This window comes from Xylocopa sonorina, chromosome 2 (assembly GCF_050948175.1).
Source record: "Xylocopa sonorina isolate GNS202 chromosome 2, iyXylSono1_principal, whole genome shotgun sequence".
Classification (NCBI taxonomy): Eukaryota; Metazoa; Arthropoda; class Insecta; order Hymenoptera; family Apidae; genus Xylocopa; species Xylocopa sonorina.
The window spans coordinates 11,467,059-11,489,124 of NC_135194.1; the positions used below are offsets into that span (position 1 = coordinate 11,467,059).

At 41.3% G+C, this 22,066-nt stretch overlaps 2 protein-coding genes across 3 annotated transcripts in view; one reads left to right on the plus strand and one right to left on the minus strand.

Annotated features, from left to right (window-relative positions):
• The first annotated feature begins 1,720 nt into the window (after positions 1 to 1,720).
• LOC143433084 (carcinine transporter-like) lies at positions 1,721 to 7,722 on the plus strand. The gene is made up of 11 exons (XM_076910210.1): positions 1,721 to 1,916; positions 4,387 to 4,426; positions 4,518 to 4,784; positions 4,939 to 5,134; positions 5,214 to 5,472; positions 5,605 to 5,797; positions 5,871 to 5,976; positions 6,331 to 6,433; positions 6,493 to 6,708; positions 6,812 to 6,987; positions 7,065 to 7,722. The coding sequence occupies exons 2-11, from the start codon at positions 4,416 to 4,418 to the stop codon at positions 7,281 to 7,283; spliced, it is 1,746 nt and encodes a 581-aa protein (XP_076766325.1). The 5' UTR covers positions 1,721 to 1,916; positions 4,387 to 4,415; the 3' UTR covers positions 7,284 to 7,722.
• An 810-nt stretch (positions 7,723 to 8,532) lies between these two features.
• Positions 8,533 to 22,066, minus strand: part of LOC143433078 (carcinine transporter) — a 28,129-nt gene continuing 14,595 nt past the window's right edge. Inside the window, exons 1-10 of one of the 2 annotated variants that reach the window (XM_076910202.1) lie at positions 18,826 to 18,880; positions 14,860 to 15,118; positions 13,110 to 13,320; positions 12,697 to 12,955; positions 12,408 to 12,600; positions 11,545 to 11,763; positions 10,829 to 11,043; positions 10,130 to 10,305; positions 9,779 to 9,951; positions 8,533 to 9,679 (exon numbers count right to left, since the gene is read on the minus strand). In XM_076910202.1, the coding sequence (XP_076766317.1) occupies positions 9,583 to 9,679; positions 9,779 to 9,951; positions 10,130 to 10,305; positions 10,829 to 11,043; positions 11,545 to 11,763; positions 12,408 to 12,600; positions 12,697 to 12,955; positions 13,110 to 13,320; positions 14,860 to 15,107 (1,791 nt within the window). In that variant the 5' untranslated portion in view covers positions 15,108 to 15,118; positions 18,826 to 18,880 and the 3' untranslated portion in view covers positions 8,533 to 9,582. Of the gene's footprint in view, positions 9,680 to 9,778; positions 9,952 to 10,129; positions 10,306 to 10,828; positions 11,044 to 11,544; positions 11,764 to 12,407; positions 12,601 to 12,696; positions 12,956 to 13,109; positions 13,321 to 14,859; positions 15,119 to 18,825; positions 18,881 to 22,066 lie in introns of those variants that run through there. The other variant, XM_076910201.1, reaches the window with a different exon arrangement.

The window sequence follows — 22,066 nt, forward strand, 5'->3', positions numbered from 1 at the left end:
ATTTCTAGGAAATGTTAATTTGTTTGCAACCTTGAAGATATCAACAATATAACATCTATCTCTGTTAACTATCTCTGTTGATCCGATTAAATTTGAGTTGCAACGAAGTTTGTTCTTTACTTTCTGTACTACCCAACATTGTTTGAACATGATATGAAATAATATTAATTGAGCTTAATTTGATTAAATCTAAGAATATTCAATCTGAAATGGCGGAAAAGAAATCAGTTTTATTGCGAAACGGATGAATTCAATAACAACCCCAATTTACGACACGTTCCGATTGACTGAGTGCGATAATTACTATCGAACACATTTACAATAACAATCTTGCTCAGATTGGTCGGTTCTATTTATTTTCCTGATGAAATAGACATAAATACACGTGTCGATACTACCTAGGATATAGAGGACAATTGCGGAATATCTTGACAACGTTTCTTGTACTTTCTCATATAAAAATCAATTCGACTCTTAAGAATTTTCAAACAGTTATATTCGACGTGCTTCTATGCCAATTTCAAGCAACTGATTCATCTCTCTTGAATGCAACAACGTGGCTATTTGTTCTGTCAAGATAAAGCAACAATTCAAAAAGAAGAACGTGATGCTCGTACAAGCAAAAACTTCTATATTAACATGGGTAATGTATAATCCAGGAAGATAAATGTAAGTAAGTATATACGCACAGTCTTACATTTCTATGTTTGAAGGCGATTTGTTAAACACTGAAATATGACATTTCGCAGTCGAATACGATGTAAATAACACGTTATCGGTGAGACAGCACAAAATTATTCGTTGGTAGGCACATGATTCCAAATTTTGTAACGAACAAGCTTATTGTTTCAGCTAGTACAGAGTGAGCAACTTTGCATGATAAAAATTGATAGTACGTACGTCCTATGATAAGAATTTAACTGCTATCATTTTCAGTAACGTATGTTGAGTTATGTAAAGAAATTTGTTTTTTAAAAACAGAGCGTTGCGTAAAGCGGAAGTGATTACAAGAATCCATTCGGTTCGATCTCTGCCACGACAGTGAAAGCATTTTCATTTTTACAGCGATGGGAACGATGCAATACGAAACCTGCGGATTCCGCTTGCGTTACCCAGGGATCTATCAAGGTAGACCGGATTCTTGAAGAATCATTTGATGTCGCTGCATGACGAGAAATGAAATTTTTCCAACCTCTCTGCCTCCGTTAAAAAGTCGAGACTGAGAACAAAAGTTACACGGGTCGAGCTAACAAACGCTATAAAACTGTCGCGACCCTCTTACGTTAAAACCCTTAAAAGGGTTTTCAAAGCATCAATTTCCTCGTACATTCTCAAGTCTCAACGATCTACTCCGTCTATATAAAAATTTCATCGTCACATTACATCCCTTGGAACCATTGCTATTCTAGACAAACTCCGACTATATAATCCTATTCCCAGTCTTCGTTCGCTACGCCTGTGTCTAAAGGACGGGTCTGTTACATGGGCTGCAAGACAAAAACGCCTTGAAAAACCGGTTCTGTGTGTACAATGGTGTTGCAGAAAAATCGTATCGATAGTATACGTGCAATGATCGTAACGAAATTCACAGCTTCGAGTTGAGAAAGAAGTGTCCATTAAGAGATCGACCTAAACGATACCGCGAATATAAAAAGTACACTGTCAAGTCAACGTGTTACGAGTTACCGACCTGTTCCACCGAAACTGGCAACGGACACGTCGAGTGTCGATGGAAATAGCATTGAAGGTCTTTAATTATAACGTATGCAAAATTATTTATAGACGTGGAACCACGTAACCGTATATTCATCGCAGTTCATATTATACTCCTCTCTAGCGTGTATGTTGTTACGTGAGGATTAATAGCGGTACCAGATCGACTAGAAATGGAACTGGCTGAAATAATACTGGACATGGTAACGGGTTCGTCACTGTACCTCGTATTATCAGTGCCAGCGACCATTAAACATCTTGTCTCGCTGATACGCACGTTGGGATTCAATGAATGTATTGTACTTTACTATTGATTTCATTGTCATTTACACCTTTAAGTGTAATTAAAAATTATTATTTCAATTTATTTTTGTATGCTTCCTTTTGTACGCACGACGTCTTCTATATTTCATGCCGTAATGAAACCCCAATAAAACTGCACCACTTTGCTGCTCTACGCCCAGCGTTAAAGTAAATCGAGTTCGATCGCGATTCGAGAATCGTGCCAAATTGTTCAGCTGATCCTAGTGTCGGGCGATAGCTGCTCTCGTCTCGTTCCTCTCCGATCCTCCGCGTCTCGATCGGCAAACACGTGTGTCGTCGAGTATCACGTTTTCCTAAGTTATGCTTAGCTTTCTATATCAGCGTTACGCGAGCCGGTTCTCCTTCATAATCGCGCGAGACCTCGCGACCATCGGACGCGTTCTCCTCTCTCAGCTACGAGAGAACCGCGTCGATCGTTCGCTTCGTCATCGATTCCGCTCGTCTGATCGATGTGAACCGCGTAGATCGTTCGTTTTGTCACCGATCTCGTCCATTCGCTGAAGAATAATCGCGTTGCTCGTGCATCTATCAAAGGATCCTGTTGCTCCTTCGAGGAAATCAACGTCGACTCGTCGATTCGACCGCAGATCTCATCTTAGTCTCTGTACGAGGAAATCTTGCGTGGATAACAAAAATTCCAACGTAAATTGTACTTCATCTCTAAATTAAGAATTGAAGAATGAAGACTCTACTGTGACACGGAAATTGTTTAATCGATGTTAACAGGGGATACGAGAACGCGAAAATCGGTTGGTTTATTCGGCGATATCGAGGACTGGAAGCTAAGATAGTCAACGACGATTGGGATTGATAGCGAAGCGCGGACACGTTTCGATACGATTTAGTGCGACTTCAAGGAAGAAGATGGTTCGATCGAGGATGCTTTTAATTGCCTGTAACGTAATTCGCTATTAATCGTGACTAGAGTGGAGTTAACTGATCCAGAGGTGTTGAATTAATCGCGATCGCCTGCAAAATCGTGTTGGATTTCAAGCGAGGAATTCAAGCGAAGAGAGTCGCGGGGTTTATCGTGGGCTGCTTATCAAGGATTTGTTTGACGACTGGTAAGGTATCGAGCGATTCTATTTTTGTCTTTCTGATGGCGAATTTGAATTTTTGTTAGAGTGACTGGTAAATAACAGTCAATGTGAAGTCTGCTTTTGGTGACGTGAATTGAATCGAAAATCGAAAATTGAGTCGCCATATACATATATAAGTTAAACATGAGAGATAATGTTTTTAGATCCTTCATCAACTATTCTGTTATGTATGAAAATAAATAATATATACGATATTTTTTATCAATCAATTACAAACGTCAAACGAAGTACTTTTTACATGATTTAGAACCGTACGGATAACCAATTGTCACAATACAATTATATAATGCAGCGAAGCTCAAGTAACTTTCCTACATTTCTCGTCCACTGAACCGCGTCTCATTCAGAAGCCCATTAATATCTCTCCAATTACAGTGCCGACATCTAAACGATCCAATCAATGCTTCAACTCTATTTCTTCCACTGAGCGCGACATGTCTAAGCTGAAGGCGAAATTCTGCTGATCACTTCAATTGAACAATGCAGTTTATCCAATAAAATTAAAAGCAAAGTAAACAGCAAGACTCACGATTTGATCGAACATTTTGGTCGAATAGAAATCACCATTGTTCACTTAACTTTTAATTTTACTTGCTCAACCACCATTCGACCAACATGAACAGCGTATTTCTGCTATTTTCCTTATTCTACCCTGTTTTTGTGCGATAAAACCACGCTGATCGCGTGACACAAGCTATCGTCGCATGACTGGACAGCATATGGACACGTTTCTACATTAAGCTATGTTTAGTCGTGAATTTTTTGCTCTGCAACAAGGACCAATAAAAAAGTCTATGCTTCGAACCCTAGTCGAGATCACAATGCCATTGTATGCACAAGTACCGTGCAAAACCGAAAAGACGATCTGTAATATGGTACAGACGATCGAGATTGCAGGTTGCATCGTATGAAAACCGATATCGTCTGTATCAGACTCTAAACAGTGATCTGGTCAATCCTTTTAGAACCCTTACGTCCAGAGATCGCGAGCGGATCTCTATTCGAAGTCAATTCGAATGAGTCGCGTGTCACGAACCACTTAATTCCGAGCACAATAATCGTTTGGCGCTGGTACAAACACTTATACTTAATTTATCGTTTAACCGATTCGAAAATGAAGCGGAGACTGCGTCAGAGGAACTTTGCTCGCTAATTCAGTTCGTTTAGCGGTGTCTTTCGATCGACAGTAGCGTGGCTCCGAAAAAACGAAGGTGTCGGTTAAACCAGGCTCTGTCTTCATTGTTTTCAGAAATTCCCTGACGGGTGTACGGAAGAAACATGAACGGCAGGTGAGATTTCCATTCCTCGATGTTCCTAATAGCTAGTGTGTTCATTTTTCTTTTCTATCGACTCATGTGGAAATCTGTTGGATTGTTTAAGAGAGATGAAAATCACGAACGATTTGGATAAATCCATAAGGCCTACAGAGACGACCCGGTTGAGGCCGAAATTGGAAAGCTTCGACGATATTTTGCCTTATGTCGGAGATTATGGAAGATACCAATGGTGGTTGCTGATGGCGATCCTGCCTTACGGCATGATCTACGCGTTTCTATATTTCTCGCAATTTTTTATAACGATCATCCCTACGGAACACTGGTGCAGGATAGACGAATTGATGGCCTCGAATCTTACTCAAGAAGAGAGGTATGTGCAGTGGACTCCTTCTGTGAAACGACTTCATACAACGTGGATTCGTGTAATACGATGGAAACGTTCTGGATGTTATACGATGAAGCAGACTATATATACAGGGACTTTAACTCCACACGTTTACAAACTGACGTTTTTTATGTTTTAGGATTCGAACAGCTATTCCACGAACGAGCGAGTACCCCTATTACGACCAATGCCAACGGAAGGACCTGAACTTTACGGAAATTCTGAATAGCGGGAAGAACCTAAGTTCGTGGGAGTTAGGAACCGACCGAAAAGTAGGATGCGATCGATGGGAGTACAACTTCTCGCAGATCCCGTATCCCAGCATAGGAACTGAGGTGAAGTATCTTTGGAGTACCTCCGTTGAAACCGTTGACAACTTCGAGAAGCGTAATAGAGCAAGATCTTGGTAATTAGCTAGATTGGGTATGCGACCGAGAATACCTCGTGTCGACGGCGCAGGCCATCTTCTTCTGCGGCTCCATCCTGGGTGGCTTCCTGATCGGCTGGATCGCGGATCACAAGGGTCGCATCCCAGCGTTGATGTTTTGCAACAGCGTAGCCCTTCTCGGCTCTATCGCCACTGCAAGCGCCAATAGCTTCTGGTCGTTCGCCATCTGCAGGTTTTTTACCGGATTGGCATTCGATAATTGCATCAACATTCCTTTGATCATCGGTAAGATTCGAGCAAGATAAAAAGTTTCACTGCACTGGTTCTCCTTGATAAATCTTTGATGTTTTCTCGGTGAAATGCGGAAGATAATTGTTCTCAATTCTGGGAATTATCGATTGTAAATTATTTGCATAGTGCTGGAGTATATGGCCGTCTCGAAACGGACTCTGGTTGTCAACATCGCTTTTGGAGTACATTTCGCAGTGGCTAGTACGATTTTGCCTTGGATTGCTTACTACGTTTCAAATTGGCGATATTTCACTTATATCACTGCCATACCACTGCTGTCCGTATTCATTACACCGTGGATTTTGCCTGAGAGTGCCCGGTAAGCGAATCTACGAAGACGTTTATCTCTTAATTATTCTCCACTAACCAAGTGTGAATTTTAATGTTGCAAGATGGTACGTTTCCAATGGGAAAACGGACAAGGTAGTGGAGAAGCTTCGAAAAATAGCTAGAATCAACCGCAGAAACCCGGATCCGCGTATTTATGGCGCGTTCGTCGTAAGTTTGACTAAATATTTATCTTTCTTTTTACTTTGTTGCGTTTCTCGTTACTGTCTTTCTCCGTTTGTTTATGACTCCTCACATTTTCTATCTCCTTTTGCGTATCAAAATTAGAACTAAGAAGATACTAACGTAAATCAGTGATTCAACATTTACATTTCATTTGCGCTACTTCTAGTGGCATGAAAGTCATACTATTGTAGGTAACATCTATCTGTTAATAGCTATTCAACTAACCAAACAGTGGTTAACACTATTACATTCACAACAATTATATAGCCCCGTCCAGTTTTTTCTAAATATATATCATTTACCTTCAACATCCAAAATCTTCTTCATCGATGGTTACAGAGCAACCTTGAGGCGTCGGACAAAAAGTGCGAAACTGCGACGGTGCTAGATCTGTTCAAATCGCCCCGGCTGGCCAGGAACACCATTCTGCTGGTTCTCTTCTGGAAAGTATAAGAAATAAGCTTTAGAGAAGCTCGACGAATAATCTGGCCTCATTTTACAGGTGTCTCACCGTGATATCCTTCGACGGCCATGTGTACTCGTTAAAGCTTATCCAGAGCTCGGTGTTCGTGTCGTTCTCCGTCGCCTGCTCGACGGAACTTCCGGCTGGCATACTGCTCACCCTGTTGCTGGACCGATGGGGACGTAGACTCTGCGGATTTCTCACCCTCGCTATGACTTGCCTATGCAGCATCTTCGAACTAATATTGCAGTCCAGTATGTACATGCTTCTTTCTGTTTTACTTGACGATTGAAAATACAAAACGGAATTAGAGTTGGAAAAGACAAATTTAATCATTTTCTAAACCTTTTGATGCAGTATCTGCTAAATTAGTGATGTCAGTGATGTCACGATTTTGCCTGAACATGGCAGCCAACGTTGGTCTCCAATACGCGGCGGAACTGTTACCAACACCTGTCAGATCGCAAGGCGTATCTTTGATTCACATTTTTGGAATAGTAGCACACTCTATGGCACCCTATGTCATCGACTCGGTAAGACACCCTTTCCTGTTACTCGCTATAGGGAATGGAATGCTGAAAGTTTTCAATAATATCGATTTGTTTACCAGGCTATAATTTGGGAGGGATTCCCAATGCTGATAATCAGCTTAGTATCATTCATCGGTGCAGCACTTGTCTTGTTCCTACCGGAAACTGTGGGCCAGAGTCTTCCACAGACCATCAAGCAAGGCGAAGAATTCGGGAAGGACCAAAGCTTCTGGTCACTGCCTTGTTACAAGAAGTCACGCTTCGATAACCATCAACATTATCATTCTTGCGAACGATAATTATGTCCAATCCCATATTTCATTCCAACATGTTAATGTAACTGGAAACATGAAGAGAAAATGGAACTCGAAAAAGTCGAGGACGCAGTACGGTGCAGTAGTGTGGCGACTTTTATTTTTGTTACGCGAAAATTTGAAACGTTATTCCTATTTTCATATTCCTGCGTCAATTATGATAGTTATCCCGTTTACACGTAAGCATTCTTGTGTCTTATTCTTTAAATTTTGCCTTTTCTGATAGAGCAAAGTAAGAACGAGCCTAGACTTTCTGTTCCTATATCACTTTTATTATAATACTCTTGTAAGAGTTTTTTTTTAATTGTAAAGTTAATTTCCACTAGTTGCACTTTCACTCGAGTCCAGCAGTTGATGCCAATTCGGCACTTAAAAGTACTTACAAGTATTTTTAATTAAAATACGTCCGACATACAAAGTGGTACGTCTTCTGGCGATTAAAATTTACGTTAGCTGCTGTTTGAATATTTTAAATTACGACTGCAATCTCCGATCTTTATAGAATGTTTTGCTTCCAGCAAGCAATACACTAAAAATAATTTTTCATATGTATCAAACGGTATAAATACAAGAAAAATTTCGAGCGCGAAGTTTTGTTCGCCACTAGAATTTTTGCTCGAGTACCAACTGCTGGACTTAGTTATCCAAAATTATTTCGGGCGTACACCGAAGGAAGAGCAAGTCTGAACGACTGTTTCTATTGATTTAGGAAAACTAAACGAGTATTCTAAGCGAATTGTGCCATCGAATGACGATTAATGTTTGTCGTTGTGCCAATAATAACGCAGTCAGTCTGAAAAATAACTGGCTTATATTCACTCGTGCTCATCCCCGTTTCATTCACAAATCTCACGGCATTGCTCTCAATCTGACTTTATTTTACAACGACAGTTACACAAATTGCGTGCCATATGTTCCTAATCAGCATGCATCGGTTCATTCTAAATCTAATTTGAAAATCTAATTTGGAATGTTGGAAGAATCTCTGACTCTGAGAAGATTTGCGATGAAGAAAGGATTTGACGTTAAAGGATTTTACGTGAGGTTCATCGAATTGGAGACTGAAAGAGGAGTCTAGCCTTATAAGTACGCGAGTAATTCTAACGATCGACTGATTGTATAATTGTGACTGCCAGAATCATCGTTGGAAACTGATATGATACAGATGTGGCATCTGAGATGAACAAGTGGAAAGGTCGAAAGGAACGAAAGTGGAGACAGATTTCTTCGAGGATGCAAATTTCGCTAACTTTTATTCTCGAGCTCGAGCTGAAGTTTTCCATTTATTCGGAGCATTGCTTAAACTTGAGTATTTTCGAGATTATTATCAATGCAGTTAATCATTCTAACGCGTTCGATCTAACGTTGAAATAAAACGGACCTAGTAGAGGTACAGTGGCTACAAAACGTGATTGTATTACCAACGAGGCGTGTTTCTCGATCGAGTTTTACCTTTTCGCGTTACAATGGAGTTTCGTATCGAGCTGAACGCGTTAAAGAACGAAACGAGAAATGACCATCGTGTTTTTCGAGCAAACGCAGGTACTTCGGTCTAAAAGTCGATCGAACGTCCCACGAATTGAGCCCCGATGAACTGTGAATCATCTACGGGTACAAGGTATCGACGATTCGCAGTAAACGAGACAAGTTGGAAGCTCGATAGAACGCGATAACCGCTCTGAAAATCTGCCATTCACGCATAAATTAGTTCAACTAGCGTTGCATTTCTTAATGCTTTCTCCCGCATTGAAATATATTAACAAAAAAAGAAAGAAACTTTGAAACAAAATAAAAAGAAAAAAAATAAACATTTCTTTTTAATTTAAAAATAAAAGTTGTATAAAATACAATACTATATTGCAGTAGAACATCGATCATCGGAACAGTGAATAAGTGAACAGTGCTAAATTTTTGTTTAATATCAACATTTCTACCACGTGGAAATGCATGTGCTATATTTATCATGATCTGGATGTAATCGAGGTTCTACCGTATTTTTCTAACAGAAAGACATATTTCTCGCATCTGTGTACGTCCAGTACTGCGTTCAATAGTGAATGCAAACGTTCGCCTCTTGTTTTATTAACTAATTAAACGTACACCTACGTGATTCGACGTTTCTTGTCTCTTTCACTGCGGTGCAACAGCTGAACGCTTAATGCCTACGTCTTTCAACAGCTCTCAGCACATACGCGATAACTTAAGACCTAGAATCACACTCGCACTCGTTTAATAACTATATTTACAAAGGATTTTGGCAAGTTTCACGCGGCCGCATCGGTCGCTATAATCTAGTGCAGTCGAGCTTTTGAACACTGCCAGCGAAGGCTGGATTCGAGAGGCCTTTCTTCTTTCTGTAAGACTTCTTCACCATTTTGCTCCTGCCAGAAAATAGTACGCGATATTGTTAATCGATTTCTGCCGTTCACGCGTCGCATTCAATTATCGCCAGAGAAAATAATACAGGGAATTCTACTTACGAGGATATACACGGTATCCACCAGAAACTTTGCTCTTTGCCAAAGTCGTTACCTTCCTGGAGAGTTTCCGGAAGATCCTGATTCAAGGTTTCTGGCAAGCCAAGGGTCAGGAAGGCGTGCACGAAAGACACCAGACCGAGGGCGATGAGGGGCAAACTCTTGTCAACATCAGCCTGAATGGGACAAGAGTGAAGACCTTTCTTATATCCGTTTGTATATTGCTTTTACATTTGTCGCGTGCGTGTGTCCACGTTTTTATGTTTAATTTTAATTACAACACGATCCCTTTAGAATAGTTGACCTGTGATTCTGGATAGACGACAGTTCTGAGAGACTTTTCAGTTTGCTTACCAGGTAGACAATGTACGGTCCCAAAATGTGCGCGACGTAGCCGATGATATGGATCAAAGACACACCCTGAGCTCGCACCACGGTCGGCAGCATTTCCGCCGCATATTGGAAACCGATATTCGCCGCGATATTCACTCCAAGCCGTGCTATGATCGCCATGGCGACCCTTGTCGAGCCTTGAACAAGTCGAGAAATATGTAAATGCCAGGAACGCTGCATTCCTCGCGCGATCTACGCGCCCGCTACGATCTCGGCCCAATTAAGAACGAAATGTCATCCCCTTGAGTGTGCGTCGACGCCTCGAAACACATGTCGAGGAATTAACGTGACTCATTTAATGGCTCGCAGATGCGAAAGCTTGTGCAATTCGCTAACAAGCAGGTTGTCTGAATGATTCTGCACATTAATTAACAACCAGACTAGTTCAACGAACGATTCGAATTTTGAAATTTTATTGCTCGTCAAAAATTATTCACGTTCTACGAGACAAGAAGGAACTGCCATTATTTCAAGTACGAACTTTCAGTTCGAAATCCCTCGGGTTTGAACAAACACTTAAACCAACGCGAATCAATAAAACAGGAATTTTTCCGTCAGTCTTCTCAATATCGTTTCCTCATATTTTATTGAATAATTTCAATTGGAGAGCCATCGATCAAAGAAAAGTAGAAGGGGAGAAGAAAAGAAGGAGAAACTTACCAGTAGGGGTAGCCAGGGCAACAAAGGAGAAAGCTCCGCAGAGGAACATCGAGGCGAAGCCCATCCATCGCCTGCCCCATCTGTCGAGAAACAGGGCGAGAAGAATGGCGGCCGGAAGTTCCGTGAGGGATGCCAAGGAGAAGGACATGAAAACATCGTCGTCCAGAAGTTTCATATTCCAAACATGGCCATCGAACACCCACACCATGAGCAACCTGGAAACGAGCGAATCGAATTGCGGTTTAACCTCCTATCCTTTCACGTACTCTCATCTGTTCGTCAACAGTCGATTAGATTAAACAAGATACATGAAGGTAAAAGTAGGCAATTTTGTAGAAAATATTGAAATTCATTTAATACTTGAAGAGAACAATTTTTCGATCGGAACGCAATTGATTACTGTGTGTGAGAAATAAGAAAAAAGATACAGAATGGGAAAAAAGAAACGTGAATATTCTAATTGGAATGTATATAATAGTTGTGACACGTGTTCTCCTAACTGTGTCTGCCTGCTTAATTCTATACAAGCCTCTGGCGTTTCTCAACGTTAATTATGCACTCGAGTAGTGTGAACGTCCTGAATGAGTAACATAAAATACCCAATATATTTATTGATACTTATGCTCGTAACTTATACCTAGAGTTTACGGTATCTGTTTTACGATTGTTTTTACTTGTCTGTCAATGAAACTGATAAAATGATGGAGTTAACTCACCAGTAAATGATGAGCATGACTGTGATTCGACCGAGTCGTGGCAATTTGAACAGATCCAGCACGGTGTATTGATTATGGGACTTGTCCTTCTCGTTTAACGTTCTGCAACTTTTTTCGAATTCTTCGAACACCTCCTGTTTCACTTCTCGGCCGTTCACTTTTGCGAACTTTTTCAACATGTCGATCGCTTTGTCAATCTTACCGCTGGTGATGTACCAACTATGGAAAAGGAACAAAACAGTTAAACATGAGAAACGAACGTACAAGGACGTATAATCGAATAAATAATTATTCTCATTGAAGTGCGTTGAACAGCTTTTTGAGCAATTCTTTTTTACCGCTTCGAGAAACATTTGTATTCTACATCCTGGGTTGTCAAACTTGTCTCAAGAGCAACAATCGTTCAGCATAGCGAAAAAAAGGAGTATTTTAATGAAGAAAAGGAGTTAACCTCTAGACGTTTCTTTTTACGAGGCAAAACTTCTATTTTTACACATTTTATAGGATCATTTTAGCATACTGTTTGAGATATGTGTAGTGTTTAATTTAAACTTCCTACTGACTCTTGTAACCATTCCTGTTACTTCTGTTATGAATAAGGAAAACATATACGGACAGCTTTTAACAAACTAAGATACGTTGATTGCCAGATACTAATAACTATTAATTTTATTGACAGTGATGAATTATTCAAACGATTAAAATTCAGATTACGTAACAAAGTGCAGAATTTAACGCTATTAAATCCAGTCATGAATGAAATATATATGCGTAAAGAATTTTACGGACCATCGTTCGTCTGGTTCGCCACAAATTAAGCTGTAACATTTACAGATTTCAAAATAAAGAAGGAATTGAATTACCGTGCACTTTCAGGGACGATCCACGGCCCTATGAACGCGACCACCATGGGACACGCGGTGGCCATGCTCAGGATCCTCCAATCTGCGATCCAGTACGCGATCCAGGGCAAAAGACTCGCTGCTGCCGCGAAATAGAGCCCGAAGGACATGTTCGCTACCAATGTCCGGTATTTCGGGCCGACATACTCGATCACTGAAAGGATAGTCGTGGCGTTGTTACTCTGCTACTAAATTAATTTCCTCGTAATCGTGACGAAGAGAGAATTGCGTGCAAGTTCCAAGTCCTCACCGATAATGAAAAGTACGTTGAAGCAGTTGTCGAAGGAGGTGCCAACGACCATTCTCGCCAGGCAGAAACTCCAGAAGCTGTTGCAGAACGCGGTGCCCACAGACGCGATGAACCCGACCGCGTTGCACGCGACCAACGCCGGAATTCGGCCGTAATGGTCAGCTATGTAACCAAATATTAAACCCCCAAGAATGCTGCCCACGAAGAAGGCCGACTGGGCTGCTGAGCCGAGATATGCATAGTCGCAGACCCACTCCAGCTGCAGGATAAAGAAAAGTTACTTTGTTTCACACCGTCATGAGTCTCGACAATTGAAATCTAACAGATTGGAATTGGCATTAGTTGCTTTTTTTCTAAATTTTGATAGAAAGCAGACGATGCAATAAATAATTACATATAAACTAGAATTTCACCTCGACGGCTATGGATTTATATGGTATCATCGTAAGATTGAACGTCCATCCGTTGTCGCACGATTTGATTGGCCAGGACGGATCAGCCTTTCTGATGCCCTGTTGCAGTATTTTCTCATAGTCCACGTTGTACATATTGCATTTCGAAAACGCGGTGGCATCCTCAAGCTGCAGCTCCTGCGACGAGGCTGGAGGTATCGAGATCGCGATCCTAAATGAGAAATCTAGTCTTAACGGCTAATATAAAACGTCAACCAGGGAAACACCAGGAAAGATGGAAGTATGGAATTATTCTCCATTTCCGTTCCATTTCGAGGAAGGAACAGAATGGTAATGCTGACTAATCGTAGAACTGGAACGTATGTTCTGATTGCGTATATTCAACTTTACCATTACTAAATGCAAAAAAAAAAGACAGGATGCTGCTGAATCACGAATGAAGCAAATCGTAAAGCAGAAAATAAGAAGCTAAATTCTAAACCAACCATAAAACGTAAAATACAAGACTACTTAATGTTTGAACATCTAATTTTTTCAAGAAAAAAAAGTTGTAAGACAATCTATGCAAACAACATCTATACGGTTATAAATAACGGGGAAGAAAAAAACTGAAATAAAAAAGCTATAAAACGTAAAAGTACATAGAAAGGTAAAAGAGAAGGACGCTTAATAACTCCGGATACTTCAGGGTGTCTTATAGATTTTTGCACGCACTTTGTTCTACGAGTATCATTAAAAATCAAATTGAAACGCCGCTTAACAAGGAAACCCACTCGTGACTCCACATTTAGCAAATTCCTAATAAGAAATTAATTACATTTCGTTGCACGACAAGGTTTTAGTCTCCCGCTGCGACAGTCCGCGAAACACCTACATACGGGTAATCGTATTGTGCTCAGATTTAATTACCGATCACAGCGTGTATCGATGGATCGACATCGAAAGACAGACGCGAGTCACGTGTTTACATGCGAAACGAGAAAGAGTTTCCTGGCCGACTAGTTCGCGGAACGTCTAGTAGAATCTGCCGGAGGTCGTCGGCCAAACTGGTTTCCGGCGACCGGTCTGACGCTAGAAAATCGCTGGTGTATTCGCTCGCGCTGTTCTTACCCTATCAGTGATTCAGTGGAAAACACAGGACGACGGTTTTCCTTATTGACGCGTTTAAATGGAACCAGTCCTCGCGCGCGTCGTCGAGAACGGGGACCCTTGGTCCCACGGAAACGCGCCACCGTTCTCGATCGCGCCTCCGTTTCCTTTCACTCGAACAATAATTCCCCGCGTTCTTGAAAATATTAAAATACCCGGAAAATACCACGTGCTATGACGTTGCAGCGGAACGGTACTTATTCGTAGCCAATAATTTTCTTCCGTTTAATTCCGTCACACACGTACAATCTACACTTGTTGTCCGGTATTGTCGTGACACCAGGTAACAAATTGTCGCGATGCGATACGTTACCACGGTAGTGTATCGTGCGAGATATCTTCGTGTTAACGGAAGATTCTGTTGCCAAAGGTATTTTATCGCGGTACCTGCCTGAGAGAATGAAGAGGCTCGATCCACGTGCTATTTGTGTAACGTAACTAGTTAATTATAGCCAGCAGAATGGAATCTTCGTCGATAATTGATTAACGGGCATTGATTCGCCGTAAATTGCGCTCGTTATCCGTGGTCGACGTTTACGGCTTCGCTTATTTTATTGTCAATTATGCAACGAGATTATTTTGGATCCGAAGCGCTACTCACTTTTCTTCGTCCGTGAGGTTCCACCGGTCCAGTTCCGGCACGGTACACCAATGTTCCGCGGGCAGCAGCGTGATAAAAAACTGCGTGAAGTAGAGGAACGCGTAGACGAAGGTGAAGGGCAGAAGGACGATAAAAAGAAACCATTGGTAGCGGCTGGCTTCGCCAACGTACGGTAGGATGTCGTCGAAGGTCTCGATCTTCGGACGTTCGCCTTCCTCGGCTTTCATGGATTCCACCATGACTGTCATTATCTTGATCTCTGCGAATTAATTGTCGGTTACTTAACACGGATTATATGTGCATGCAACGAAGAGTTCAAGGTGGACCAAAGCGTTACATTACATTGTTAACTTTGAAGAAAAAAAGAAGAATGAAATATAAATCGTTATCTCGAAGGAAACCGGTTTATCGCTTATCTCCTGTCGTTATTATTATTATTATCATAGAATTACCGTAGTTAATAGTGATAATTTGTTGTAATTATCAGCACCTTTTGATCAATTCTTTATTAAATGGAGGAAGTTGAGATCAAGGTGAGGTGAACTATATTGCAAGCTAAATCTAGATAAAGAAGATGAAATCCAAGGTTTATACGGAGGATTACAGTTGGCTTTGATTATCTCTTAATGCTCTCTGTGTACTTCAATTTACTTCCTTCGTTCACTTCGGCTAGGGGCTGGATTCGAGATAAAAAAGGCAGCGAAACTCCGTGGTTCGTTGAGGACGGAGAGAAAAGAAAGGTCCTTGATCAGTTTCACAAAGTTATTGCTAAGCGGATTCTTTCTAATTCGCGTATGACACTACGAAGGAAAGCCAGCTACGATTAATTAATGATTTGCCATTTCCACGGCACGAAGGTCGGTATTATAAACGGTATATCAACAGCTGCCACTTCCAAGGCATGGTACACACGAAAAGTTCGCCTCCCCTGGTATAATCGAGTTTCTAATTTCCCGCCAATTAAACGCTTTTTCGGGCCACCTCTGTCCTCTAACAGATCTTTTTACGCCCAAAGAGAAATCCCAATTTGCACGCTCGTTTTTCGATCATCATATGACACGAATTATATCTATTACGCAATCTGTTCCATTGAAATCTTAATCTGGCGAATTGTTCCAACTTTAGATACATAATTATCGAATTGGAAATCGGATTTTATGTTATTCGAACGTTTTTCTTCCCGTAGCCTAGTTTCATTTTTCAATCGAACTGTTCATATGGGATCGTCCATGTTACACATAATTATAGATGTAAAGTCTATCCCCCTCACTGCAGAGGCACTTTTTTTAACGGCCTATTACTTCTTCTTATCGACATTTTTCGCGAATCCTTGCGTGTGCGATTAATCGCCAGAGGCGTGTGCATGTAACGGATCCATACATGTTTCATAAGATCTGGCGGCTATTTATTACGGTTACGTATAATTGGCGTTGATTGTGAATACCAGGCGATTTAGAAAAAAAGCACATTAATAACGGTAGAACCGGAAACGTGGATTCAGTGACATAACTGCTATATTCTGCGAGTCCGGTGAAATTTGCATAAATGCATCTAACGAACACCGCCTGCTTGCGTTGCGTCGAGCCGCGAGAAGTCGATGGGTGCTGAGGAGGATCTCAGCGAAACGAATTGACCGAATGAAGGAGTTTGAAATTCGAATCGATTAATTATTTATGCACAATCGTTAGACGGCCTGATTTGATAAAAGGAGAGAACCGTGAGAGAGAAGAAATTTACTAATAAAAGAGGAAATGATTAGAAACAAGATCGGTTGTAAAGAAACGAGCCAGACGAATATTGTATTTACAGACGAGCACTAGGAAAAAGGAATGCTATGAAAAATAAGCGTATTTTAATCAAGTAATTGGTCATAATAGATTCCTATCGTTAAACATTAATTACACCAGCTGAAGTGCATATGCATCATCGTCTATGCGAACGGTACGGAAAATAAAAACAGATTTTTCTGAATAAAAAGAAAAAAATACGGATGAATAGGCACATTTCAATTCAGTAAATAGTCACTCGTGATAAATTGTCGGCCTTTTGTGAAACAACTACGAATGAAGTTACCGTTGATTTTCGTATCGTGTTCAAAGTGTGCGGCAATTTTAATCACAATGCACTAACACAAAACCACGACCGGTTGAATCAATTACCAATTATCACTTATATCATCATGTGAATCTCCTATTCTTAGAAAATAGCTGTGTATAAATATAGCAAAAATACAAACACTCCGGTTTTCTTGTCGAGCGGATCGTCACAATTAATTAAGGATTATACTAATCGCAATATCCTTAGATCCTTACAGGTGTGCTGACGTTAACATCTTGTTAAAACTATTAAATTCCTTCGAATTATAATACAAAGTTGCTTGGGAAAAGCTGCGTGTACGAATACTTTTTAATCCACTGCATGCATCGATTTGTTGTTATCGATCGATCGGGTTTGCGCAATCATTGCCTATCTACAAACCGATCAACTTTTTTGTTCCAATTTTTCAAAGACCACCTCGATACCTTAACGTTCCTATCGATATTACTTGCTGTGCTCCTTCTATAGTACATGTATAACGTTCTCGACGAGTAACTACACGAAAGTACGAACCTTGAGCAGCCGTTTATATCCGGGAAGAACAATTAATAACACGATTATTACGGCATCAGTTGGCACAGATACATAATTTTGCATACGTGATTTTCTCCGATAATCCAGTTTTCTCGCCTTCGATGCGATCGCGATCCAGGGAAAGCGATCGACATCCCGGTCGCTCGTCATTGAAATTCATCGACGCACGCGAGATATCTCGAGCGTTTGAATTCCGCGGAACGCGCGCAAACGACGCGCAATAACGCCAAGTGGAACGATCGTTAGGTTTCGCCTCCAACTTTCCTCCTGTCGCGTCCATTTTTTTTTTCGAAAGAGAAATGCAGATATTACGCAGCCGCTCGTAATCGAACTGCGGATGTTCATGCAAATTTATATTCATGTAGAGGCAATTAAGTTTTCCTTAATAAAATATCATTGATAACAGATTTATTTCCTAAGAGCAATCGATACAATCGTTTGGATTCCTTATCAAAAATTTATCACGGCAGTATATTGAAGTCTGAAGCTTGTGTAAATCATTGATTATTCGCCAGACTTGTGTATCACGAGTTAAATTTATCGCGACACTCTTCCTATCAGAAAAGCTGTTATGTGGCCACGAGTACCAATTTCGTTATTTCACATGATCGATAAAAAATGAATTTTATGGAAAATAAACGGATACACTTTTGAACGGTGTTGCATACGATACACGTTCACTCTCTTTCAGTTGGTTAATTGCCGCGTTTAATCCGTCCGTTCCAACTTAACGAGTTCACTTACAGATCCGATCGGATCGTTATCTGATTGTTTAACGGGAGTTTAACAAAGTTCGTTACCTCAGGGGGCTTAATTCTGGCCTTTATCACCGTGAAACTCTGTGGTGAAATGGGAAAGCGAGTTGTATCGAAATTGGAAACTCCTCGGGCAATATATTTAAAGCGAAATGCTCTTATTGTGCTCTTTCGTACATTATGAACCGATCACTTTTCCAAACTCTAATATGACAAATTGAACTTTATCCTGTATTTCATTAGTTCGTTTCCACTAGCAGCTTTCTACTTTCAAATTAATCTCTGTACTCCTCTTAACTTATTTAAACCGATTTTTGAGTTAATCTTTTGCCCCATTGTACCACGGAACTGCGATTGGAACAGTCCTTGAATAGAATTCTAACCGCAAATCTCGTGGAATCACATCGAAAACCTTCACTCTAACGGTACAATCTCTCAGTCGAGGTGTTAATGAGAAAGAAAAGGCGACTAAGTGAATTTGGCCCGCCTTTCCACGAAAAGGGAACAGGTACCAATTAATGTACCGAGACATCGGATTTCATCACAGATCACGTACTGCGATATCCAAAACAGCATTTACCTTCTCCTCGGTATCGTCCGGCAAGAAACTTCACTTGACACACCAGTTATCACAGATCTCCGCGGTCCAGCGTTAGCAGAGGGGATCCCCGAAGGGTCACCGTAGAAACGGAAAAGTAAATCGGCTCGGTCACTCAGCCGAGTCAACGAACTCGAGGGGACCGTTCGACTCGAGGGATCGACTTCGAACGAATTTCACGATTTCCGTCTTCGTTCTCCTCTTATACAGCGGTCCTCCCCTTCGCGTCACTATCAGAAAGCAAACAGTCGTCGATCGCAACGACTCTCGTGATCCCTGCCGCGGGACACGTGCTCGATCACGATCGTGACAGTGATCTTGGCCGACGAGTGCGCAACGATTTCCCCCGATTTTTGGGACGCGCGCGCTACATCGTCGTTTAAAAGGGGGCACGCACGGACTGTACGCCGCGTGGACAATTAGTGAGGCTTTATAGCGCGTGCAGACGAAAGCTGAGCCCCACCAGCGGTGATCGCGCGGCTATTGGACGATGCCTTCGGTCCCGTGGATCGTCCGTGACGTCACTGGAGAACCCTGACAGGGGGATTTCGCGTCTCCGCTCTTTCGCGCCCTACTCTCGCTCCTCCACCCGTATCGCTCGGACGCCACGGCCCGTTGGGTTTTCTCATGACGTGTCTTGTTGCTCTTTTTAGCAGACAGGGAAGTGAGACACCACGGACGCGACGCGCAGGTGAGTGCACTCGGAGAGCGCAGCGAGTGTGGCCTGTCGAGCGGACTGGATCGTCCGATCGTTCGCGAGCTTTCTGTGTTTTCGATGGCTCGCCCGATGGATCGAATTGGGCCGCCTTCATCGAGTGGAAACGGTCGAGTGTTGTACCTCCTTGATTATTTTCTTCATCTTCCATTTTCTTCCGTTGCTGTGAAACTCTGAAGAACTATTGTAGCATTTTCTAATGGGATTTGCTCGATGTAATTTAATTTCAGTCTGCTTTTTGGGACAAGAATTATCGCATAAAAAGTAGTAGTAAAAGGTGATAAAAATCACTACCTCTTCTTTGGAGTTGTTTTATCTATGAGTGATTTCAATGTCTAACACGAGGATATTAAGATAAAAACGATTTAGAAGGGTACAGCCTCAAAGTCCAGTTTCTGATAACAACTGGCATACGAATCTGATTAACGATTAGGTAATTAATTTGTACTCTCGCGTTGCGTGTCTAATTCGAGGCTAGTCGAAAAGTGTAGCTGGTAAGCGTGAATCACGATGAAATCCGTACAATGCTTTTACTCGTCTTAACCATTCAACCGGCAATTTTATTGTTTTTTACCTTCCTATACAATTCCTTCGATTTTACGCAATTCTGTGTGTGTCTGTGTGTGTGTTCATTTTTTATCCTTCATTTCTTTGTATATCTCTTGAACAGAAGCAAATTAACCGTTCAGTGAACTATTTTTTTCTATTTCACTTCGTTTTTCTTTACTTTTACTGTACATTCGACGAAACAGGTGAATAGAAATGAATCTTCCACTTTTCAATCGACAAATACTTCATTTGCGAGATTTCAGTCGAGTTAACTGAGGCGATATGATTCTACGCTTCGTCCGCGGTTAAGATAGACGCAACAGGTGACTTTTTCGGGTCCAACCCGTCCGATCCGGTCCAAAATCGCTCGACGAATGCAAAGAGGCACCGAGACCTTCTCGATTCACGACACAAAGCAACCCCATCGATCGCTCGAGGCGACATCGAGTGCTGAGTAATACATACAATACTATTCGCGAAACTCCGGATGCGGAGACCCGGGAACACCGCTGGCAGAGACACGTAGTACTTCAGAAACTCGATACCCTTGAACGAAATAGAATTACGAGTTCTACAGACGGCTGAAAGATTGCTTTGTCCACGTCGATCGTTCTTATGCAACGGAACACTGTTGCACAGAATGAAATTCGAATTTCCCCGCGCAACTCCAATCGTAGATTTCAGACTGGAAATGGCGAGGAACTCGCCGCCACTAGCCTCTCCGAAGTTCAACATTCGATTCTTTCAGGAAACGAAAGGAAAGTTCAATTCACGTGACAGTATTTTACTACAGTTCCGTAAGGATTTCGCAATGGTACAATATATGCATCGATTCATCGACATTTAACGAGTATTGAACGAACTTTAATTGGTGTTTGTAGAAATCTGAAACGGGGAATCCCCTAGGTCTGTGGTTAAAACCAGAAATCGAAACTTGGAACTCGAAATATATAATGTATGTACGAATTCGATGGCATTTCTGACGTCTGCCACTCCTCGTTGACACCAGACGTGTCGAATCATTGGATTCGTGTACAGAATGCATTTCAAGAGGCAATACGGATTATCACAAGTGATATCGAATACTATTTTTTTACTAGGGTCATATAAAATCAGCTTAAAATTGTTTTATCAACTTAAGATGAACGATATCTCAATTTAAGATCAAGATAAATCACTAGCGATTTCATTAATTTTCACAGCTTACATAGTAGAAGCCCCAGCAATTAAAATCAGAGCGAGTAATATCAATTTTCTCGAATTTATATTGCAACTACTTCATCTCTGCATTTCTTCATTCAATTTGAAATGATGTTACTCCTGCATACAAATGTATGTATACAATTAATACGATCAATAAACGCTGCATTCTTAATCAATGGCTAATAGTACTTCTTTCAACACGATTTCGTAAACATAAGCATTATGATCGCGTCGAACATGATTTTCACGGAAGACAATAATGTTCGTTTAATTACTCGATTGTGGCGATGATTATTGGCATTGGTATTCAGGGTCGCCAATTCTATGCGGTTACTTTGCAGACATTTTTAATGCTAACCGTTCGTTACGTCCGCCGCGAGTTGTCGACGTTATCCCTCTCAAGTCGATCATAATTGCTACGTTAACGATTTCGCATTCGAACTATTCCATTGTTGGTTCAAAGCGATTATAATAAGCACCGAAGCTAATTGGAAAATCAGAGGATCGCGATATGGGAGCACTAAAAATCGTCGAAATAATGCAACGGCCGGCGAGGCCACGGAAAAACACTTTGACGTTCATTGTAAATATTGCTAAATTCGTTTCGATGATTGCAGTGATAACGGCGGGACCTGATAATGGTTATAATCTTGGGGGATTTGCTCTCGTTTCGAAGGGAGTGAAGAGCGTTCGTTGCATCGTTCCCACCCGCCTGCCCGCAGACGAAAACATTTGCATTTGTAATTACTGCTATAA